The 18567-nt window shown below is 41.0% G+C and overlaps 2 protein-coding genes across 2 annotated transcripts; both read left to right on the forward strand.

Moving 5' to 3' along the window:
* The first annotated feature begins 250 nt into the window (after positions 1-250).
* Positions 251-1174, forward strand: TAS2R16 (taste 2 receptor member 16). Its single transcript, XM_036327071.1, has one exon. It carries the CDS (start codon positions 251-253, stop codon positions 1172-1174), a length of 924 nt encoding a protein of 307 aa, XP_036182964.1.
* Positions 1175-1373: 199 nt separating this feature from the next.
* LOC118665754 (small ubiquitin-related modifier 2-like) lies at positions 1374-1811 on the forward strand. The gene is made up of 2 exons (XM_036327050.1): positions 1374-1527; positions 1585-1811. The coding sequence occupies exons 1-2, from the start codon at positions 1374-1376 to the stop codon at positions 1659-1661; spliced, it is 231 nt and encodes a 76-aa protein (XP_036182943.1). The 3' UTR covers positions 1662-1811.
* The last annotated feature ends 16756 nt before the right edge of the window (positions 1812-18567 follow it).

Raw genomic sequence — 18567 nt, forward strand, 5'->3', positions numbered from 1 at the left:
AACCTAACGAGCACAAATCCACATTCAAATAACATTTCCCTCCATCCCAGGTCTGATAACAAACCAGCAAGCAAAGCATAAGCAAATTCTGCAGATAGGAACATGCAAAATCAAAATTCAGCTAGGGGAAATTTGCATCTGTAGAGAGGTATTTTCTTGCATCAGACAATAGGCCAGGAATGTATTTTCTACTTAGAAATTATTGCAGAGATTCTGGGTCTGTGTGCAGAAGATACTTTGGAGTGGAAGAATGATACCCAACGAACTCACTGTTTTCTTCATGACCATCTATCTGCTCGAGTCCTTGACAATAATTGTGCAGAGCAGCTTAATTGTTGCAGTGCTGAGCAGAGAGTGGGTGCAGGTCAAAAGGCTGTCACCCGTGGACATGATTCTCATCAGCCTGGGCATCTGCCGCTTCTTTCTACAGTGGTCATCAGCGCTGCACAACTTTTGCTCCTATTTCAACCCTGACGATGACCTTTGGTACATAGCAATCATCTGGGAATTTACTAATACTCTTGTGTTCTGGTTAACCAGCTTGCTAGCTGTCGTCTACTGTGTCAAAGTCTCTTCCTTCACCTACGCCATCTTCCTCTGGCTGAGGTGGAGAATTTTGAGGCTGATTCCCCAGCTGTTGCTGTGCTCTCTGATGATTTCCTGTGTGACAATCATTGTTTCAGCTATTAAACATTACATCAAGAGTCAGTTAATCTTGCAATTACCTGGAAACATCTCGAAGACTGAGACACTTAGGACATTCCTGGAAAAATATTACATAGGTCAGCATCTGGCAATGTTGTTCATTCCTTTCCTCCTCTTCCTGACCTCCACCACCTTGCTCATAGCCTCATTGTGCCAACACTTGAGGCAGATACGACATCACGACACTGGCCACAGCAACTCCAGCATGAAAGCTCATGCCACTGCCCTCAGGTTTCTTGCCTTCTTCCTCATCTTTTTCACCTCTTACTTTTTGACCATAATCGTCTCCACTAAATACATCCTAAGGCATAAGACTTCCTGGTTCTGGGCCGGTGAAACTATCATCTATGCTACAGTCTCTATTCATTTAACTTCACTAATGCTGAGTAGCCCTACGTTGAAAAAGGTTTTAAAGGTAAACTGCTGTGGGCCAAAGCTGCCTGAGTCTCCAGGTACAGCAAGACCCTAAGCAAATGGGAACTTGCATTGATGCAACTAATACCAACTGCCAGCTCTACTCTTCACAATCCTATGTGATAGGCACAGAGTGCGCGTGCCCTCTCCCTCCTCCACCACTGCTGCCTCCTTCTTCTGCTGCTCCTGGTGCTGCTTGTGTGCTCTTTTGGTGCGGACCTGGTACCTCTTTTGTGAAAACTCTGGCTCTCGCCATGGCCGACGAAAAGCCCAATGAAGGAGTCAAAACTGAGAACAACGATCATATTAATTTGAAGGTGGCCAGGCAGAATGGTTCTGTGGTGCAGTTTAAGATTAAGAGGCATCCACCACTTAGTAATCTAATGAATGCCTATTGTGAACGACAGGGTTTGTCAATGAGGCAGATCAGATTCTGATTTGAGGGGCAGCCTATCAATGAAACAGACACACCTGCACATTTGAAAATGGAGGATGAAGATACAATTGATGTGTTCCAGCAGCAGACAGGAGGGGTCTACTAAAAAGGGATCCTGCTACTTTACTCCAGAACTCTGTGCCTCCAGACCAAGAAGACATTCTCAATTAGAAAACTGCAATTTGGTTTCAACACATCTGACTACTACAGTATAGTTTTCTCTGTTCTTTCATTTTCCCCTTCCCCATTCCTTTATTGTACATAAAGTAACTGATGTATGTGCAGAAGCATTTGAATTTTTTTTTTTAACTAAATGGCCAATGGTATGTTTTGATCTACATCAAATGAGATGGGATGGGGGAAAAAAAAATACTGGTTCTGTGAAAACACCCCCTTTCTCCATTAGTCGCATGCTCATCCAGCTCTTATCTTTATATTCCAGTAAGTTATTTTGCTCTGACTGTTTAACAAAAAAAGAACAACATTAAAATTCTTGCATACCTTGTTTGATTGGAGAATTTTAATGTTTTACATTTATCATTGAAAAACCAAGGACGGCCAAAACTGGTTTGGCTCAGTGGATAGAGCGTCGGCCTGCGGACTGAGGGGTCCCGGGTTCGATTCCAGTCAAGGGCATGTACCTGGGTTGCAGGCACATCCCCAGTGGGGGATGTGCAGGAAGCAGCTGATCGGTGTTTCTCTCTCATCGATGTTTCTAGCTCTCTATCTTTCTCCCTTCCTCTCTGTAAAAAAATCAATAAAATATATTTAAAAAGAAAAAAAGAAAAACCAAGGACAATTTTATAAATTTTGTGCGTAGCTGTTACATGTAGGGCAATCTGTCTTTAAGTAGGGATGAATTACTCTAAAAAAATGAATCCTAGATAGTTTTCCCTTCAAGTCAAGTGTCTTGTTGTTTAAATAAACTTCTTGTTTAAAATAAAAAAAAAGAAAGAAAAAACAATCCTATGTGATAGTAATGTTCCCTAAATACAAGGAAGACCAAGCAAGCCTCGCTCTCTTCCATTCCCACAGCCATTCATCTCTAAACAGCCAGTCTTTCTCTATTCTATGCCTCTCCTATCTCTTCCTCTCTACAGTCCCCAGGTTGGTCGCACCTTTCTCATGACTTCCCCATCTCTCCTCAGTCTTTTCAATCTCTGGAGTTTTACTCCCAGTGTATTCTACACAAAAGAGCCAAAATCATGATGTCCATTCATTATATTTATTTTATCCTTTTCATGACTGCCAATTGCTTCACACATTAATAGAAATAGCTTCCCCACAATAATGTATTGCCTACACCCTGAAGGTTCTCCATGCTAAGGTCCCAATTAATCAATTTTTCTAAATTTAGTCAGGAAATTGTCTGACCATCTTTCTTTCTCTCTGTTCTTTCTGGACCTTTACCCAATGGCATAACTTTTCTTATTTGTTTCTCTTCCACACAATGTGACATTTTTCCTTTAAAACTCAAGTCAAAACTTAACTCTTCTTTCATTTTCATTTGTCAAGACATTATATTCTCCCCAGAACAGCAAACTACATACCCAATCTAGATTCTTCCTAGAACATCTCCAAATATTGGCAACTTAACTGCCTCAATTGCATATGGTTTCTATTGGCAGGATTCTTGCCTCTCAATTGTACTACAGTTTGGAATAAATTATCTGGAAAGATTCCCAGATTGAGACTTAGACTCTTCTAACTTCATAAAATCTGAGTGACATTGGCTTAAACTCTCTATACTCTTCTATTTCTTCCTCTGCAACAGTTCAAAATTCTCCCAAATTGACAAGAATATAGGAGCCATATAGTAATCTATTATAAACCACCTATGGGACTTTTCTGTTCTTTATAAGTCCTTTTCTGCTTCCCCAATCTCCTTTTCCCTTCAGCTTATCTCAAATCCTGTTTCTTGTAGGACTCCATCTCACCATCTCCACATGGCATCTCTCTCATCATTTCTGTTCTCTTCACCCTCACCTACTAGCAAAAAGGATCTTGGTCACAGCCAAATCCCAGGCTTTTGGGTCTCAGCTTCCATCTGCTTCAGGAATTTATTAGGGTGTTTTCCTAAAGACAGCTTCATCTCTTAAGGCTTCCTGGTGCCAGAAGTTAAGAATATAATTTTTATTCTCCTTTCATATATGTATTGGGCATATCTGGAAACTGAACTTCTGCATCTGCCATTAGAAGACTGAAACACATCCGGAGAGATAACCATCCTATGGGGAAAGGAATGGAGGTATATCAAGCTTGACTATGAACGGAACGCGTAGGCGCTGGAGTGGAAATTTCTGATCTGGTCTTGGGTCTATCTCTCTGATTTACCTCCCTGTCAAATCATCCCTTGAGTTAATACTTGAAACTGAGTGTTCGAAATATAAGTACAAACGGAAATACACTGTAACCAAAGACACTATGCCAATTGGCACATCTCAGCAGCATCTTTACCATTGCACAGAAAGGGGAGTAAAGCCTATTTTCCCACTTTGCAGCAGCTCGCCATGCAGCCTTGGCATCTCCCAAGCACCAGTGGTTGAACTATAGTGAAAGATGGGATGGAACCTGGTGGATGCAGTGATGTCTGTGGAGCAGAATCATAACTAGATGATGTGGGACTGAGGAGAAATAAAAAGTAGATATCAGCATTGAGTTATCTGCCCAGGGACTTCTGGGAATGCTTAGTAGGCTGGTGAGGAGGTGGGTTGCAAGAGTTTAGTGTCCTGACAGAGTAAGTGGGACAGAGGCCAATGAAATTTGAATTACTGCTATTGATCATTCGCATCCACATTGTACATGTTCTAAAATCTCATATCTGATAAGGGCCTAATCTCCAAAATTTATAGGGAACTCATACAACTTAACAAAAGGAAGATAAACAATCCAATCAAAAAATGGGCAAAGGATCAAAATAGACACCTTTCAAAAGAGGACATTCAGAAAGCCAAGAGACATATGAAAACATGCTCAAAGTCACTAATCATCCGAGAAATGCAAATCAAAACAACAATGAGGTACCATCTCACACCTGTCAAACTGGCTATCATCAACAAATCAACAAATGACAATTGCTGGAGAGGATGTGAAGAAAAAGGAACACTTGTGCACTGCTGGTGGGAATGCAGACTGGTGCAGCCACTATGGAAGACAGTATGGAGTTTCCTGAAAAAAACTAAAAATGGAACTCCCATTTGACCCTGTGATCCCACTTCTAGGATTATATCCCAAGAAACCAGAAACACCAATAAGAAAGGATATATGCACCCATATGTTCATAGCAGCACAATTCACCATAGCTAAGATCTGGAAACAGCCTAAGTGCCCATCTGTAGATGAATGGATTAGAAAACCGTGGTACATCTACACGATGGAATACTATGCTGCTGTAAAAAAGAAGGAACTCTTACCATTTGCAACAGCATGGATGGAACTGGAGAGCATTATGCTAAGTGAAATAAGCCAGTCAATGAAGGAAAAATACCACATGATCTCTCTCATTCATGGATAATAAAGACCATTATAAACTTATGAGCAATAATAGATACAGAGGCAGCCCTGACCGGTTTGGCTCAGTGGATAGAGCTTCGGCCTGCGGACTCAAGGGTCACAGGTTCGATTCTGGTCAAGGGCATGTACCTTGGTTGCGGGCACATCCCCACTGGGGAGTGTGCAGGAGTCAGCTGATCAATGTTTCTCTCTCATCGATGTTTCTAACTCTCTGTCCCTCTCCCTTCCTCCCTGTAAAAAATCAATAGAATATATTTTTTTAAAAAATAGATACAGAGGCAGAGCTGCCTCAAACAGACTATCAAACTGCAGCGGGAAGGCCAGGGAGGGTTTGGGGGCAGGAGGGAGGGGGGGTAAGAGATCAACCAAAGGACTTGTATCCATGCATATAAGCATAACCAATGGACATAAGACACTGGTGGGTAGGGGAGGCCAGGGGATTGTCAAAGGCAGGGGAAAAAAGGAGACATATGTAATACCCTTTGTAATACTTTAAGCAATAAAACAATAAAAAATAAAATAAAATAAAATAAAATCTCAGAGAGCTGGAAGAAACTGTTTCCTTTATATAAGTAGAGAATGGGGGAAGTATGAATCTCCCATCCTCCACTACTATAAACACAGAGACATTCTTCCAGAATCTGTTAAATATTTGTAGTACTCTCACTGTATTCTTTTTCATAAAGTGAAATGGAAAACTTATCCTGGATGAGTATTATAGGAAGTTGGGGGGAATCCAGAAATTAAAAATAATAATAATAACAGAAATAATATCTACCTCTCATCTTTGGGACACCTAATAATTCACAGAGAGCTTTTACATATATTTTCAACTTAAATGGCAGGTCAAGATTATTCAATCCAACTCAGCTGGAAAACAGACCTAAGAAGGTCAAATGAATTACTTAAATTCACCAGACTGGTTAATATCATTCCTAAGAACCAAAGAAAAAGGTGAGGAAAGCAGGGGATGCATTTTAAAGAAGCAAAGAGTTTAAATTTGGGGAAAGATGGTTAGGATTTAAAGGTAGGTGCATTTAGAAAGATGAACAACACCTCCAATGCTTGGACTAAGAACAAGGACATTCTTTTGAGTTTGAGTAGCTTGATATGAATTTCAGGCACTAAGAGGCTATGCACCTGTGTTTTCTAATTGGTAAACATCCTTCCCTGTAACACTTATTAGCACTCATGCAAAAAATGTGCTGCATGATAACTCAGAACATACAGGGAGCAGAAGATAAAGACGGTGTGTCCCTGGTTTTAGGAGCAAATATCAGGGCACTTGTGAGTGGCCAAGTTAAATTTAGCAGGAGTTATGTGACCTCCATAGCCCAGCATATGTATGCAAGCATATATAAATCATATATACATCAAATATTGCCAACTGGAAAGTAACCCCCTAGCCTTCACACAATGTCCCATGTGGAGGAGACTGGTAAAAATGGTGAATTCTTGGAGGAACCAAGATGGCGGCATAGGTAAACACCTGTACTTGCTGCCTCTCACAACCACATCAATTTACAACTAAAAGAGAGAACAACTATCATCCAGAACTGTGGGAAAGCTGGCTGAGTGGAAGTTCTACAACTAAAGAGGTAAAGAAGAAAGCACATTGAGACTGATAGGAGGTGCGGAGGCGCGGAACAGGATGACACCCGGGTGCACTGCTTTTTTCATCAGAAGGGAGAAACAAGCTCCCGCTTGCTCTGAACTCCAGTTCTGGGAGAGACTCTGGGAGACCCAGATACATACGGGGAGAAACTGGACTGTCTGCATTGGGACAGGAACATGAAGGTGGCTTTCTTTCAGATGGAGGTGCATGCAGCCATAATTGCTCCTATGCCAGGACCTCATTGGTGAAGGGCTGACTGGCAGCCATTGATGTTTGCTCCACCCTGGTGATTCCCTGAGACCACGCCCCAGCCAAGTTACAACCCCACCCAAGCTGTGCACAGCAACTTTTGCATATGAATGGCCTGTCCTTTCTCAGCCTAAAACCTGCCAAAAAGGAAGTAGATGGGTCAGGGTGCACCAAAGCAATTAATCTGGCAGCAGCAGCACACCTTGCTACACAGTTGGGCCTTGTCTGGGCACTTCCAAACCCGATACAAAAAGGAGGAATCTGCAGATCTCTCTGTAGTTCCTGCTGGGCTGCCCCAGGCAGTGGCTGACTTGAATCTCCTTGGAAATCCAAGAGCCAGTGTACCCAGTGGTCAGTATGAGAACATGCCATATTACAACTCTGCACATGCAGAAGTGACACACTCAAGGAGCAGACTCAGTGAGCACCAAAGCCCCAATGAAGCAAGTCCTGCCCCATAAGGGTGTCTCTTGCACAGGAGCTCTTCTATTATAGACCCAAGGAAGCAGCCAAAATGCGGAGATAAAGAAACATATCACAAATGAAAGAAATGGATGAAAGCAAAATACTGGATATAGAGTTCGAAACCAAAGTTATAAGGTTACTCAAGAATCTTCAAGAAACCTCCGAGGAACTTAGTGAGAACTTCAAGGATCTTAGTGAGAATACCAAAAAAACAGAAAAGGACCAGTCAGAAATTAAGCATACACTGACTGATATAAAGAATAATATACAGAGATTCAACAGTACACTAGAGGATACCAAGAATCAAATCAAAGATTTAAAATACGAGGAAGAAAAAACACCCAACTGGAAGAGCAAAAAGAAAAAATAATTCAAAAATATGAAGATAGTGTAAGAAGCCTCTGGGACAACTACAAGCATACCAACATCCGAATTATGGGGGTGCCAGAAGAAGAGAGAGAGCAAGATATTGAAAACCTATTTGAAGAAATAATGACAGAAAACATCCCCTACCTGGTGAAAGAAATAGACTTACAAGTCCAGGAAGCTCAGAGAACCCCAAACAAAAGGAATCCAAAGAGGACCACACCAAGACACATCATAATTAAAATGCCAAGTGAAAAAGACAAAGAGAGAATCTTAAAAGCAGCAAGAGAAAAACAGTTAGTTACCTACAAGGGAGCACCCATATGACTATCAGCTGATTTCTCAACAGAAACTTTGCAGGCCAGAAGGGAGTGGCAAGAAATATTCAAAGTGATGAATAGCAAGAACCTACAACCAAGATTACTCTACCCAGCAAAGCTATCATTTAGAATTGAAGGTCTGATAAAGAGCTTCACAGACAAGAAAAAGCTAAAGGAGTTCATCACCATCAAACCAGTATTATATGAAATGCTGAAGGGTATTCTTTAAGAAGAGGAAGAAGAAGAAAAAGGTAAAGATAAAAAATTATGACAACAAAGTGACAACAAATACATATCTATCAAGTGAATCTAAAAATCAAATGAATAAAAAATCTGATGAACAGAACAAACTGGTGAATATAATAGAATCAGGGGTATAGAAAGGGAGTGGGCTGACAATTCTCAGGGGGGAAAAGGGTGTGGTGGATGCGGAAAGAGATTGAACAAAGAGCTTACAGCTATGGATGAGGACAGTGAGGGGTCCAGGGCTTGATGGGTTGGGAACCAGGTGGAGGGGAACTATGGGGGGAAAAAGAGAAACATCTGTAATAATTTGAACAATAAAGATTTTAAAAAAATAATGAATCCTTGGTAGCACCTTACATGAAGTTTGTTCCTAATTAGACACACCACAAAATTTATTTAGTGGATATTTGTATGCCCCTTCCCATGCCTACTGTTCATGTTACATGGGTTCAAAAACTTCAGTTGCACCATTTGCCTATTTAGGGGCCTAGTATTCAAGGATTTTCAAGATCTGCTTCTGAACTACTGGCCCAGCCTTAACTTCCAATAATCTCCAACATAAACCCAAGTGTTTGCACCCAATGCATCTGCTCTTGTTTCCTGAATATCCATGCATAGCTCTACGTCGTCATATTTGCTGATGCCATTTACTTGACTTGGCACTAAATGTAAGCTCTATCACACTAGTAAATTTCTCTTCCCTTTACCTCTTTTTTTTTATTACAATATAATGGATATGCAACACTGTAAGTTTAAGGCATACAACATGTAAATTTGATATCCTTATATATCAAACTATGATTCCCACCATAGTGTTAGGTAGCAGCTCCATCACATCACATAATTATCATTTCTTTTTTTGCGGTGAGAACATTTAAGATATAGTCACGTGATCTCACTCATATGGGGAATCTAATGAACAAAATAAACTGATGAACAAAATAGATCCAGAGACATAGAAGCAAGAAACAGACTGTCTAGTCTCAGAGGGAAGGTGTGGGAGGGTGGGAAGAGATATACCAAAGAAACTGTATTCATAAATGCTTAACTCATGGTCACTGACAATAGGGTGGTGAAGGCCTGGGGTGGAGGGCAGGGATGAGCTAGAAGAGGTCAAATGAGGGAAAAATGGGAACATCTGTAATACTTTCAACAATAAAGATATTTAAGAAATATAGTCACTTAGCAATTTTCAAGTATCTATACTAATAAAAGCCTAGGTGGTCCTCATGCCCTCATGTGTGACATCGTCAGAAGATGGCTGCCACAAGATGGCTGCCACAAGATGGCCATGCGCACAGTGGAGGCAGGGCCCAGTGGCCACTCTGCATGGTGAGGCCTAGGGGCACCACGGCTCCGTGCGACAGGAGGCGGGTCCCAGAAGAGGAGGCAGGTCACAACAGGGGAGGGCGGTTGGGGGAGATCGGGCTGGCAGGGGAGCAGTTAAGGGGTTATCAAATTGGAAGGCAGAAGCAGTTAGGGGCAATCAGGCAGGCAGGCAGGTGAGTGGTTAGGAGCCAGCAGTCCTGGATTGTGAAGGGATTCCAGATTGGAGAGGGTGTAGGCTGGGCTGAGGGACATCCCCCCTCCGGTGCACGAATTTAATGCATTGTGCCACTAGTATAATATGGTATTGTTAACTATAATCACAGTGCTGTGCATTAGATTCCCAGAACCTATTTATCTTCTTAACTTCAACTTTGTACCCTTTGACCAATATATTCTGAATTTCCCCATGCTCCAGCCCCTGGGTACCAGCATTCTACTCTGTACAGGCTTGGCTTTTAAATATTCCAAATCTAGGAGAACCAAGATGGCGGCATAGGTTAACGCCGGAGTTTGCTGCTTTGAACAACTACTTCAAAAGTGAAACCAAAAAACGGAAGGGACATCACCCAGAACCACAGGAACGCTGGCTGAGTGGAAGTCCTACAACTAGGAGGAAAGAGAAACGCATACGGACACTCATAGGAGGCACAGTGCTGAAGTCAAATTCTGAGGTGCGGAGTGTGCGGAGCGGGCTGGCGGAGGAGGGCGCGGTTGGCGTTTTCAATCGGGAGGGAGTCGCAGAATCTGAGCTCCAGATCCGGGCGAGTCTTTAGGGACCCAGACTCAAACGGGAGAAGCGGGACTGTCTGGCTTCGGTCAGAGCGAGTGCAGCTTTCTCTCCGAGCTGTGCAGCGGGTGCTGGGACTCAGAGAGGCAGAGCCCCTGGGGACAGGACTGAGAGCCGCCATAACTGCTCTCTCCGCCCCACCCTGTTGATCCTGTTCGACCTGCCCCGCCCAAGCCCTGCACAGAGGCATTTGCCGGATAGCCTCAGGCAAAGGCTAGATTAGCACCTCCCTAGAGGACAGAAGTTCTCTCACTGCTGACACAGCTGATTCTCATAGCCACTTGGCCTGGAGGTCAAACCCTCCCTGGAATTAGCTACAACAATCAAGGTTTAACTATAAGACTGCGAACAAAGACCACTAGGGGGTGTACCAAGGAAGCATAACAAAATGCGGAGACAAAGAAACAGGACAAAATTGACAATGGAAGATATAGAGTTCAGAACCACACTTTTAAGGTCTCTCAAGAACTGTTTAGAAGCCGCCGATAAACTTAATGCGATCTACAAGAAAACTAATGAGAACCTCGATCTTATATTGAGGAACCAACTAGAAATTAAGCATACACGGACTGAAATAACGAATATTATACAGACTCCCGACAGCAGACCAGAGGAGCGCAAGAATCAAGTCAATGATTTGAAATGCGAGGAAGCAAAAAACACCTAACCGGAAAAGCAAAATGAAAAAAGAATCCAAAAATGCGAGGATAGTGTAAGGAGCCTCTGGGACAGCTTCAAGCGTACCAACATCAGAATTATAGGGGTGCCAGAAGATGAGAGAGAGCAAGATATTGAAAACCTATTTGAAGAAATAATGACAGAAAACTTCCCCCACCCGGTGAAAGAAATGGACTTACAGGTCCAAGAAGCGCGGAGAACCCCAAACAAAAGGAATCCAAAGAGGACCACACCAAGACACATCATAATTAAAATGCCAAGAGCAAAAGATAAAGAGAGAATCTTAAAAACAGCAAGAGAAAGAAACTCAGTTACCTACAAGGGAATACCCATACGACTGTCAGCTGATTTCTCAACAGAAACTTTGCAGGCCAGAAGGGAGTGGCAAGAAATATTCAAAGTGATGAATACCAAGAACCTACAACCAAGATTACTTTATCCAGCAAAGCTATCATTCAGAATTGAAGGTCAGATAAAGAGCTTCACAGATGAGAAACCAAGATGGCGGCATAGTTTAACGCCGGAGATCGCTGCCTCAAACAACCACTTCAGAGATATAACTAAAGGACAGAACGGACATCACCCAGAACCACGGGAAGGCTGGCTGAGTGGAAATTCTACAACTAGGAGGAAAGAGAATATCATACCCAGACTCAGAGGAGGCGCAGTGCTGAAGTGAAATACTCAGGTGCGGAGTGCGCGCGCGGAGCGGGCTGGCGGCGGAGGGCGCGGTTGTTGTTTTCAATCGGGAGGGAGTTTCAGACTCTGAGCTCCAGATCCGGGCGAGTCTCTGGGGACCGAGACTCAGGGAGAAACGGGACTGTCTGGCTTCGGTCGGAACTCGAAGGCAGCTTTCTCTCCGAGGTTTGCAACCATTGCTGGGGCTCTGAGAGGCAGAGCCCCTGGGGAAGGAACTGAGAGTCGCCATAACTGCTTGTTCCGCCCGCCCTGTAGATCCCCGGGGACCCGCCCCGCCCAAGCCCTGCGCAGCGCCATTTGCCGGATAGCCTCAGGCAAACGCTAGATTAGCACCGCCCTAGAGATCCAGCACAGAAGCCCTCCCACTACAGACACAGCAGACTATCATAGCCAGTTAGCCTGGAGGTCAAATCACCCCGGTATTGCCGACATCAATCAAGGCTTAAAGGCAACAAGACTGCGGACAAAGACCACTAGGGGGTGCACCAAGAAAGCATAAAAAATGCGGAGACAAAGAAACAGGACAAAACTGTCAATGGAGGATATTGAGTTCAGAACCACACTTTTAAGGTCTCTTAAGAACTGTCTAGAAGCTGCCAATAAACTTAGTAAGGCCCTCGAAAAGACTGGTGAGACCGCCGATAAATGTAGTGAGATCCTCAAGAAATCTAATGAGACCCTCGATGTTGTGATAAAGAACCAACTAGAAATTAAGCATACACTGACTGAAATAAAGAATATTATACAGACACCCAACAGCAGACCAGAGGAGCCCAAGAATCAAGTCAAAGATTCGAAATGCGAAGAAGCAAAAAACACCCAACTGGAAAAGCAAAATGAAAAAAGAATCCGAAAATATGAAGATAGTGTAAGGAGCCTCTGGGACAGCTTCAAGCACACCAACATCAGAATTATAGGGGTGCCAGAGGATGAGAGAGAGCAAGATATTGAAAACCTATTTAAAGAAATAATGACAGAAAACTTCCCCCACCTGGTGAAAGAAATAGACCTACAGGTCCAGGAAGCGCAGAGAACCCCAAACAAAAGGAATCCAAAGAGGACCACACCAAGACACATCATAATTAAAATGCCAAGAGCAAAAGACAAAGAGAGAATCTTAAAAGCAGCAAGAGAAAGAAACCCAGTTACCTACAAGGGAATACCCATACGACTGTCAGCTGATTTCTCAACAGAAACTTTGCAGGCCAGAAGGGAGTGGCAAGAAATATTCAAAGTGATGAATACCAAGAACCTACAACCAAGATTACTTTTTCCAGCAAAGCTATCATTCAGAACGGAAGGTCAGATAAAGAGCTTCACAGATAAGGAAAAGCTAAAGGAGTTCATCACCACCAAACCAGTATTATATGAAATGCTGAAAGGTATCCTTTAAGAAGAGGAAGAAGAAAGAAAAAGGTAAAGATACAAATTATGAACAACAAATATGCACCTATCAACAAGTGAATCTAAGAATCAAGTGAATAAATAATCTGGTGATCATAATAGAATCAGGGACATAGAAAGGGAATGGACTGACTATTCTTGGGGGGGAAAGGGGTGTGGGAGATGCGGGAAGAGACTGGACAAAAATCGTGCACCTATGGAAGAGGACAGTGGGTGGGGAGTGAGGGCGGAGGGTGGGGCGGGAGCTGGGAGGAGGGGAGTTATGGGGGGGAAAAAAATGAGGAACAAATGTAATAATCTGAACAATAAAAATTTAATTTAAAAAAAAAAAAAAAAGCTTCACAGATAAGGAAAAGCTAAAGGAGTTCATCACCACCAAACCAGGATTATATGAAATGCTGAAAGGTATCCTTTAAGAAGAGGAAGAGGAAGAAAAAGGTAAAGATACAAATTATGAACAACAAATATGCATCTATCAACAAGTGAATCTAAGAATCAAGTGAATAAATAATCTGATGAACAGAATGAACTGGTGATTATAATAGAATCAGGGACATAGAAAGGGAATGGACTGACTATTCCTGGGGGGGAAAGGGGTGTGGGAGATGCGGGAAGAGACTGGACAAAAATCGTGCACCTATGGATGAGGACAGTGGGTGGGGAGTGAGGGCGGAGGGTGGGGCGGGAACTGGGAGGAGGGGAGTTATGGGGGGGAAAAAAAAGAGGAACAAATGTAATAATCTGAACAATAAATATTTAATTAAAAAAAAAAAAGAACCTCAAAAAAAAAATAAATAAATATTCCAAATCTAAGCAATATCATACAGTATTAGTCTTTCTCTGTCTGACATCACATTTTCAGGCCCATTCATATTGTTGCAAATAACAGGATTTATCCCCTTCTTTCTCATGGTTGGATAATGAGAGAGAGAGAGAGAGAGAGAGAGAGAGAGAGAGAGAGAGAGAGAGAGAGAGATCTTCATAAGTAGAGAATAGGAAAAGAACAAATTTTGGTAGGGATTGCATTGAATCTATAGATAGCTTTGGGTAGTATGGGCATTTTAGCAATACTAATTCTTCCAATTCATGTACACAGAATATTTCCAGTTTTTTGTATCTTCTTCCATTTTTTTCATCAAAATCTTGTAGTTTTCAGTGTACAGATCATTCACCTCTTTGATTAAATATATTTCTAAGTATTTTATTATTTTTGGTGCTATTAGGAATGAGATTATTTTCTTTATTTCTCATTAAATAGTTCATTGTTAGTGTACAGAGTCATAACTGATTCTTGTATGTTGCATGTGCATCCTACAACTTCACCAAATTCACTGATTGGTTCCAACAGTTTTTTGGTTGAGTCTTTAGGATTTTCTATTTATAAAATTATAGCATCTGCAAATAAAGACAATTTTACTTCTTCCTTTCAAATTTAGTTGCCTTTTATGTCTTTATTTCACCTTTATCTTATTCCAGTACTACTAGTATGTTGAATGAGAGCAATAAAAATGAGCACCCTTGTCTTGTTTCTGATCTTACAGGAAAAATTTTCAATCTTTACGGTTGATCATGATTTTAGCTGTGGGTTTGTCACATATAACCTTTATTATATTGATGTATGTTCCTTATATACACAATTTGCTTAGGGGGGGTTATCATAAAAAGATGGTGAATGTTGTCAAATGCTTGATCTGCATCTATTGAGATAATATTTTGATTTTCATATTGCATTATATTAATAAGGTTTATCACTTTTATTGATTTGTATATGTTGAGTCATCTTTGCATTCCAGGGATAAATCCCACTTGATCTTGGTGTGTGATCCTTTTAATGTGCTGATAAAGTTGGTTTGCCAGTATGTTGTTGAGGATTTTTGCATCTATATTCATCAGTGTTCTTGTCTGGTTTTAGTATCAGGGTAATGTTGGCCTCATAAAATAAGTTTGGAAGCATTCCCTCCTCTTCAATTTATTGGAAGTGTTTGAGAAGATTGGTGTTAATTCTTCTTTAAATGTTTGGCAGAATTCACCAGTAAAAACACCTGGTCGCGGGCTTTTCTTTCTCGGGACTCTTTTTTCTTTATTACTGATTTAATCTCCTTATTCATTATTGATCTGTTCGTATACTCTTCATGACTCAGTCTTGGTAACTTTCATGTTTCTAGGAATTTCTCCCTTACTTCTAGGTAACCCATTTGTTGGCATATAATTGTTCTTAATAGCTTCTTATGATTCTATATATTTCTGTGGTATTAGTTGTAATGTCTCCTATTTCATTTCTGATTTTGTCTTCTCTCTTTTTTCTTAGTCTAGCTAAAGATTTGTCAATTTTATCTATTAAAAAAACAGCTCTCAGTTTTGTTGATCTTTCCTATTGTATTTCTAGTTTCTCTTTCATTTATTTTTGCTATGATCTTTGTTGTCTTTCCTTCTGCTTACTCTGGCCTTATTTTGTTCTTCTTTTCCTAGTTCTTTGAGGTGTAAAGGTAGGTTGAGATCTTTCTTTTCTTAATAAATACATTTATCACTTTAAACTTCCCTATAAGAAAGAGGCTATGGGTTTCACAATGGGGCAAGAGCTGAGAGGAGTTTAGCAGAGAAGTGTCCCTTCCTTATCAATGAATGGTTGAGTTCCATAGCCCTCTCAGGCTCCTGAAGAACAGGAAACAGCCTGCATTTGGACTCCTTTCCCAACAGAGGGCACCAATGGCCAGATTACAATAGCACCAGTCAATTAACACTTCAATTTTATTTCTTCCACCTCCTCAACTCCACAGTCCTATAAAGGCAAGAATAAGAGGCAGTAGAGGAGTGAAAAATTGAATTCTCACTTTCTTCCCTGCTAATCCCCAACCTCTATGTTAGAGCTCCGATAGGGGGAAAGATGAAGACTTTAATTAGATATAGCATTAATGTTTTGATTTAGACTCTTTATAATCTGCACACAACAAACCTGTGGAATCTATAATGCCATTAAGAGATGGGAAAGAATGAATGATCTCTGGAATATGTTTGAAGGCATTGGTTAAAGAAAAACTTTTTTCATCAGAGCTCAGTCTATCAAATCAATTTATTGCATGATACATAAAAGTCAGGAAGGTGCTAAATACATTCACATTTTCTCTGAGATTTCTCGTCAGATACTGTGTATTACATTCCCCTTATAAAATGACCCTGAGGTAAATGCCTTTCTCAGGAGCTAAACCAAAGACTAAGGTAAGAGCTTACCTGTGATGATCCTTCGTTTTCCAGCCATTAGGGGACCTTATGATTCTCTCTACCTAAATCCAGATAGAGCAGCCTTAAGTTGTGGGCTTGATCACAATACCTTTGCACACAGTGATGGGGAACCCAAGAAGTTACAAATTTGATAGCTTTAGATGCATAGTTGATAGGCTTGATAATTAACTCAGGTAGAAAGCTATTGTTCCAGGGACTACAGTGATTCCCAAAGTGGGCGCTACCGCCCCCTGGTGGGCGCTGCAGCGATCCAGGGGGGCGGTGATGGCCACAGGTGCATTTGGGGGCATATATCTTTCGGTTTAATTGCTATTAAAATTTTTAAAAAAATTAATTTCCAGGGGGCGCTGAGTAATATTTTTTCTGGAAAGGGGGCGGTAGGCCAAATAAGTTTGGGAGCCACTGGACTAGAATGTATGAGTGGACCCTGCCTGACTTCAGGAGACCTGCAAGCAATTCGACCTTTGTGCCCCCGGAGGATTGCAAGTGACCAAGACATTATCTGAGCCATTGTGCTCCAGGGAGAGAGCATCAGCTGCCCAGGGTGCAGACCAAGAATCACCCGTCAGCAGATGAAGAGTCACTCAGAAAAGCGCCCACTGCAGCTTTTATCTGATGAACCTTTTCTCCTAAATTTCAAACCATTTACCTACGCTTTTCTTCTCCTTATAAAAAAGGCTGGCTTGAGATGAGATGTAAGACAGTCTTTTAAGGTACATAACCCGCCGTCTTCTCAGATTGCCAGCCATCTGAATAAAGGGCCCATAAAGATTCAATCCTTGCCCCTACTTATCAGCTCTGGTAGTGACGGGCAGCACAAACTCTGATTTTTCTGGTTTCAATAGGAATTCAAGAGCAAAACACTGAGTTCTGCTGTTTGAGTTTCTATTTTATTAATGGTGTTGTTTTGTGTCAATGGTCCTCATTGTTCGTGCATTTCTACTATAAATTGTGGTAAGTTCTTTCCGGAAATTGGTCTTAGGGAAGATAAAGAAAGAGCAAGAAATGAAAGAAAGGCTCCAAAGATAATAGTATAAGTAGCATTGTCGCAATAAAAAAATCATGACATAACTGCAATTGTAAACCAATTTTTTAAAATTACCCAGGTTTACTTTTATTCTAGAAATGCACATTAAAAAAAAGAGTTTGGGAACTCTTTCATATGAAGCCTAGATGATTATGTACTTATAATCAGTATAAAATAATTTATTCCTTTGACTATTATAATCTCAAAATGCTTCGTAATCCTGGGGGAAATGCATCTTCTCTTGCCTTTCTAGACAGAGCTTTTAATAGACTCTTTGAGACTCATTTATAATCTATTAGTCATGTCTCAAACTCCAAAAACAACATTTAAAAAAAATTACTTATTTTTTTAATAAAACGTATAAAATTTTTCCTAAGCATGAATTCTCTTTTTGCTAGTTTTGGTGACAAGGATATATAGTTGTAGAAACTATATTGCAGTGCCAAGTTTCTTCAAATACTATTTTATATAAAATACATCAGCCCTAACCAGTTTGGCTCAGTGGCTAGAGCGTCGGCCTGCAGACTCAAGGGTCCCGGGTTCGATTCCGGTCAAGGGCATGTACCTTGGTTGCGGGCACATCTCCAGTAGGGGGTGTGCAGGAGGCAGCTGATCGATGTTTCTCTCTCATCGATGTTTCTAACTCTCTATCCCTCTCCCTTCCTCTCTGTAAAAAATCAATAAAATATATTTAAAAAAATAAAATAAAATAAAATACATCAAAATGAAAGATTACATTTGGTTAGATACGAGAGAAAACCCTTATTATAAGTTAAGTTTTTTTTGTTTTTTTTTTTAACCTAACTGGCTAGAGGTTTTTTTTAAAATTAACTTTTATTAAAATATGCTAGATGTAAGAGATGTAAGTAACTGAAACACAGCCAACAAAATCACTGGGAATAATCACTTGATTTGCAGAGGAAAATAGATTTTAACATTTAAGTTTAAAATTAGAAGAAAGATACATTTCACAAACCTTCATTCTTTAAAGATAAAATATGTAGGTAGCTATTTCTTGAGAATATTGGTAACTGGATGTTGTCAGTACTTGATGGTTTGAATGAAGCCCCCTCC

The sequence above is a fragment of the Myotis myotis genome, unplaced genomic scaffold (assembly GCF_014108235.1).
Source record: "Myotis myotis isolate mMyoMyo1 unplaced genomic scaffold, mMyoMyo1.p scaffold_m19_p_11, whole genome shotgun sequence".
NCBI lineage: Eukaryota > Metazoa > Chordata > Mammalia > Chiroptera > Vespertilionidae > Myotis > Myotis myotis.

What these genes read in the sequence shown, in the direction of transcription:
- TAS2R16 (XM_036327071.1), top strand. Translation starts at nt 251, where the DNA reads ATGATACCCAACGAACTCACTGTTTTCTTCATGACCATCTATCTGCTC.
- LOC118665754 (XM_036327050.1), top strand. Translation starts at nt 1,374, where the DNA reads ATGGCCGACGAAAAGCCCAATGAAGGAGTCAAAACTGAGAACAACGAT. An exon ending in TGCCTATTGTGAACGACAGG is followed by an intron (nt 1,528 to 1,584) that starts GTTTGTCAATGA and finishes TCAATGAAACAG; the next exon opens with ACACACCTGCACATTTGAAA.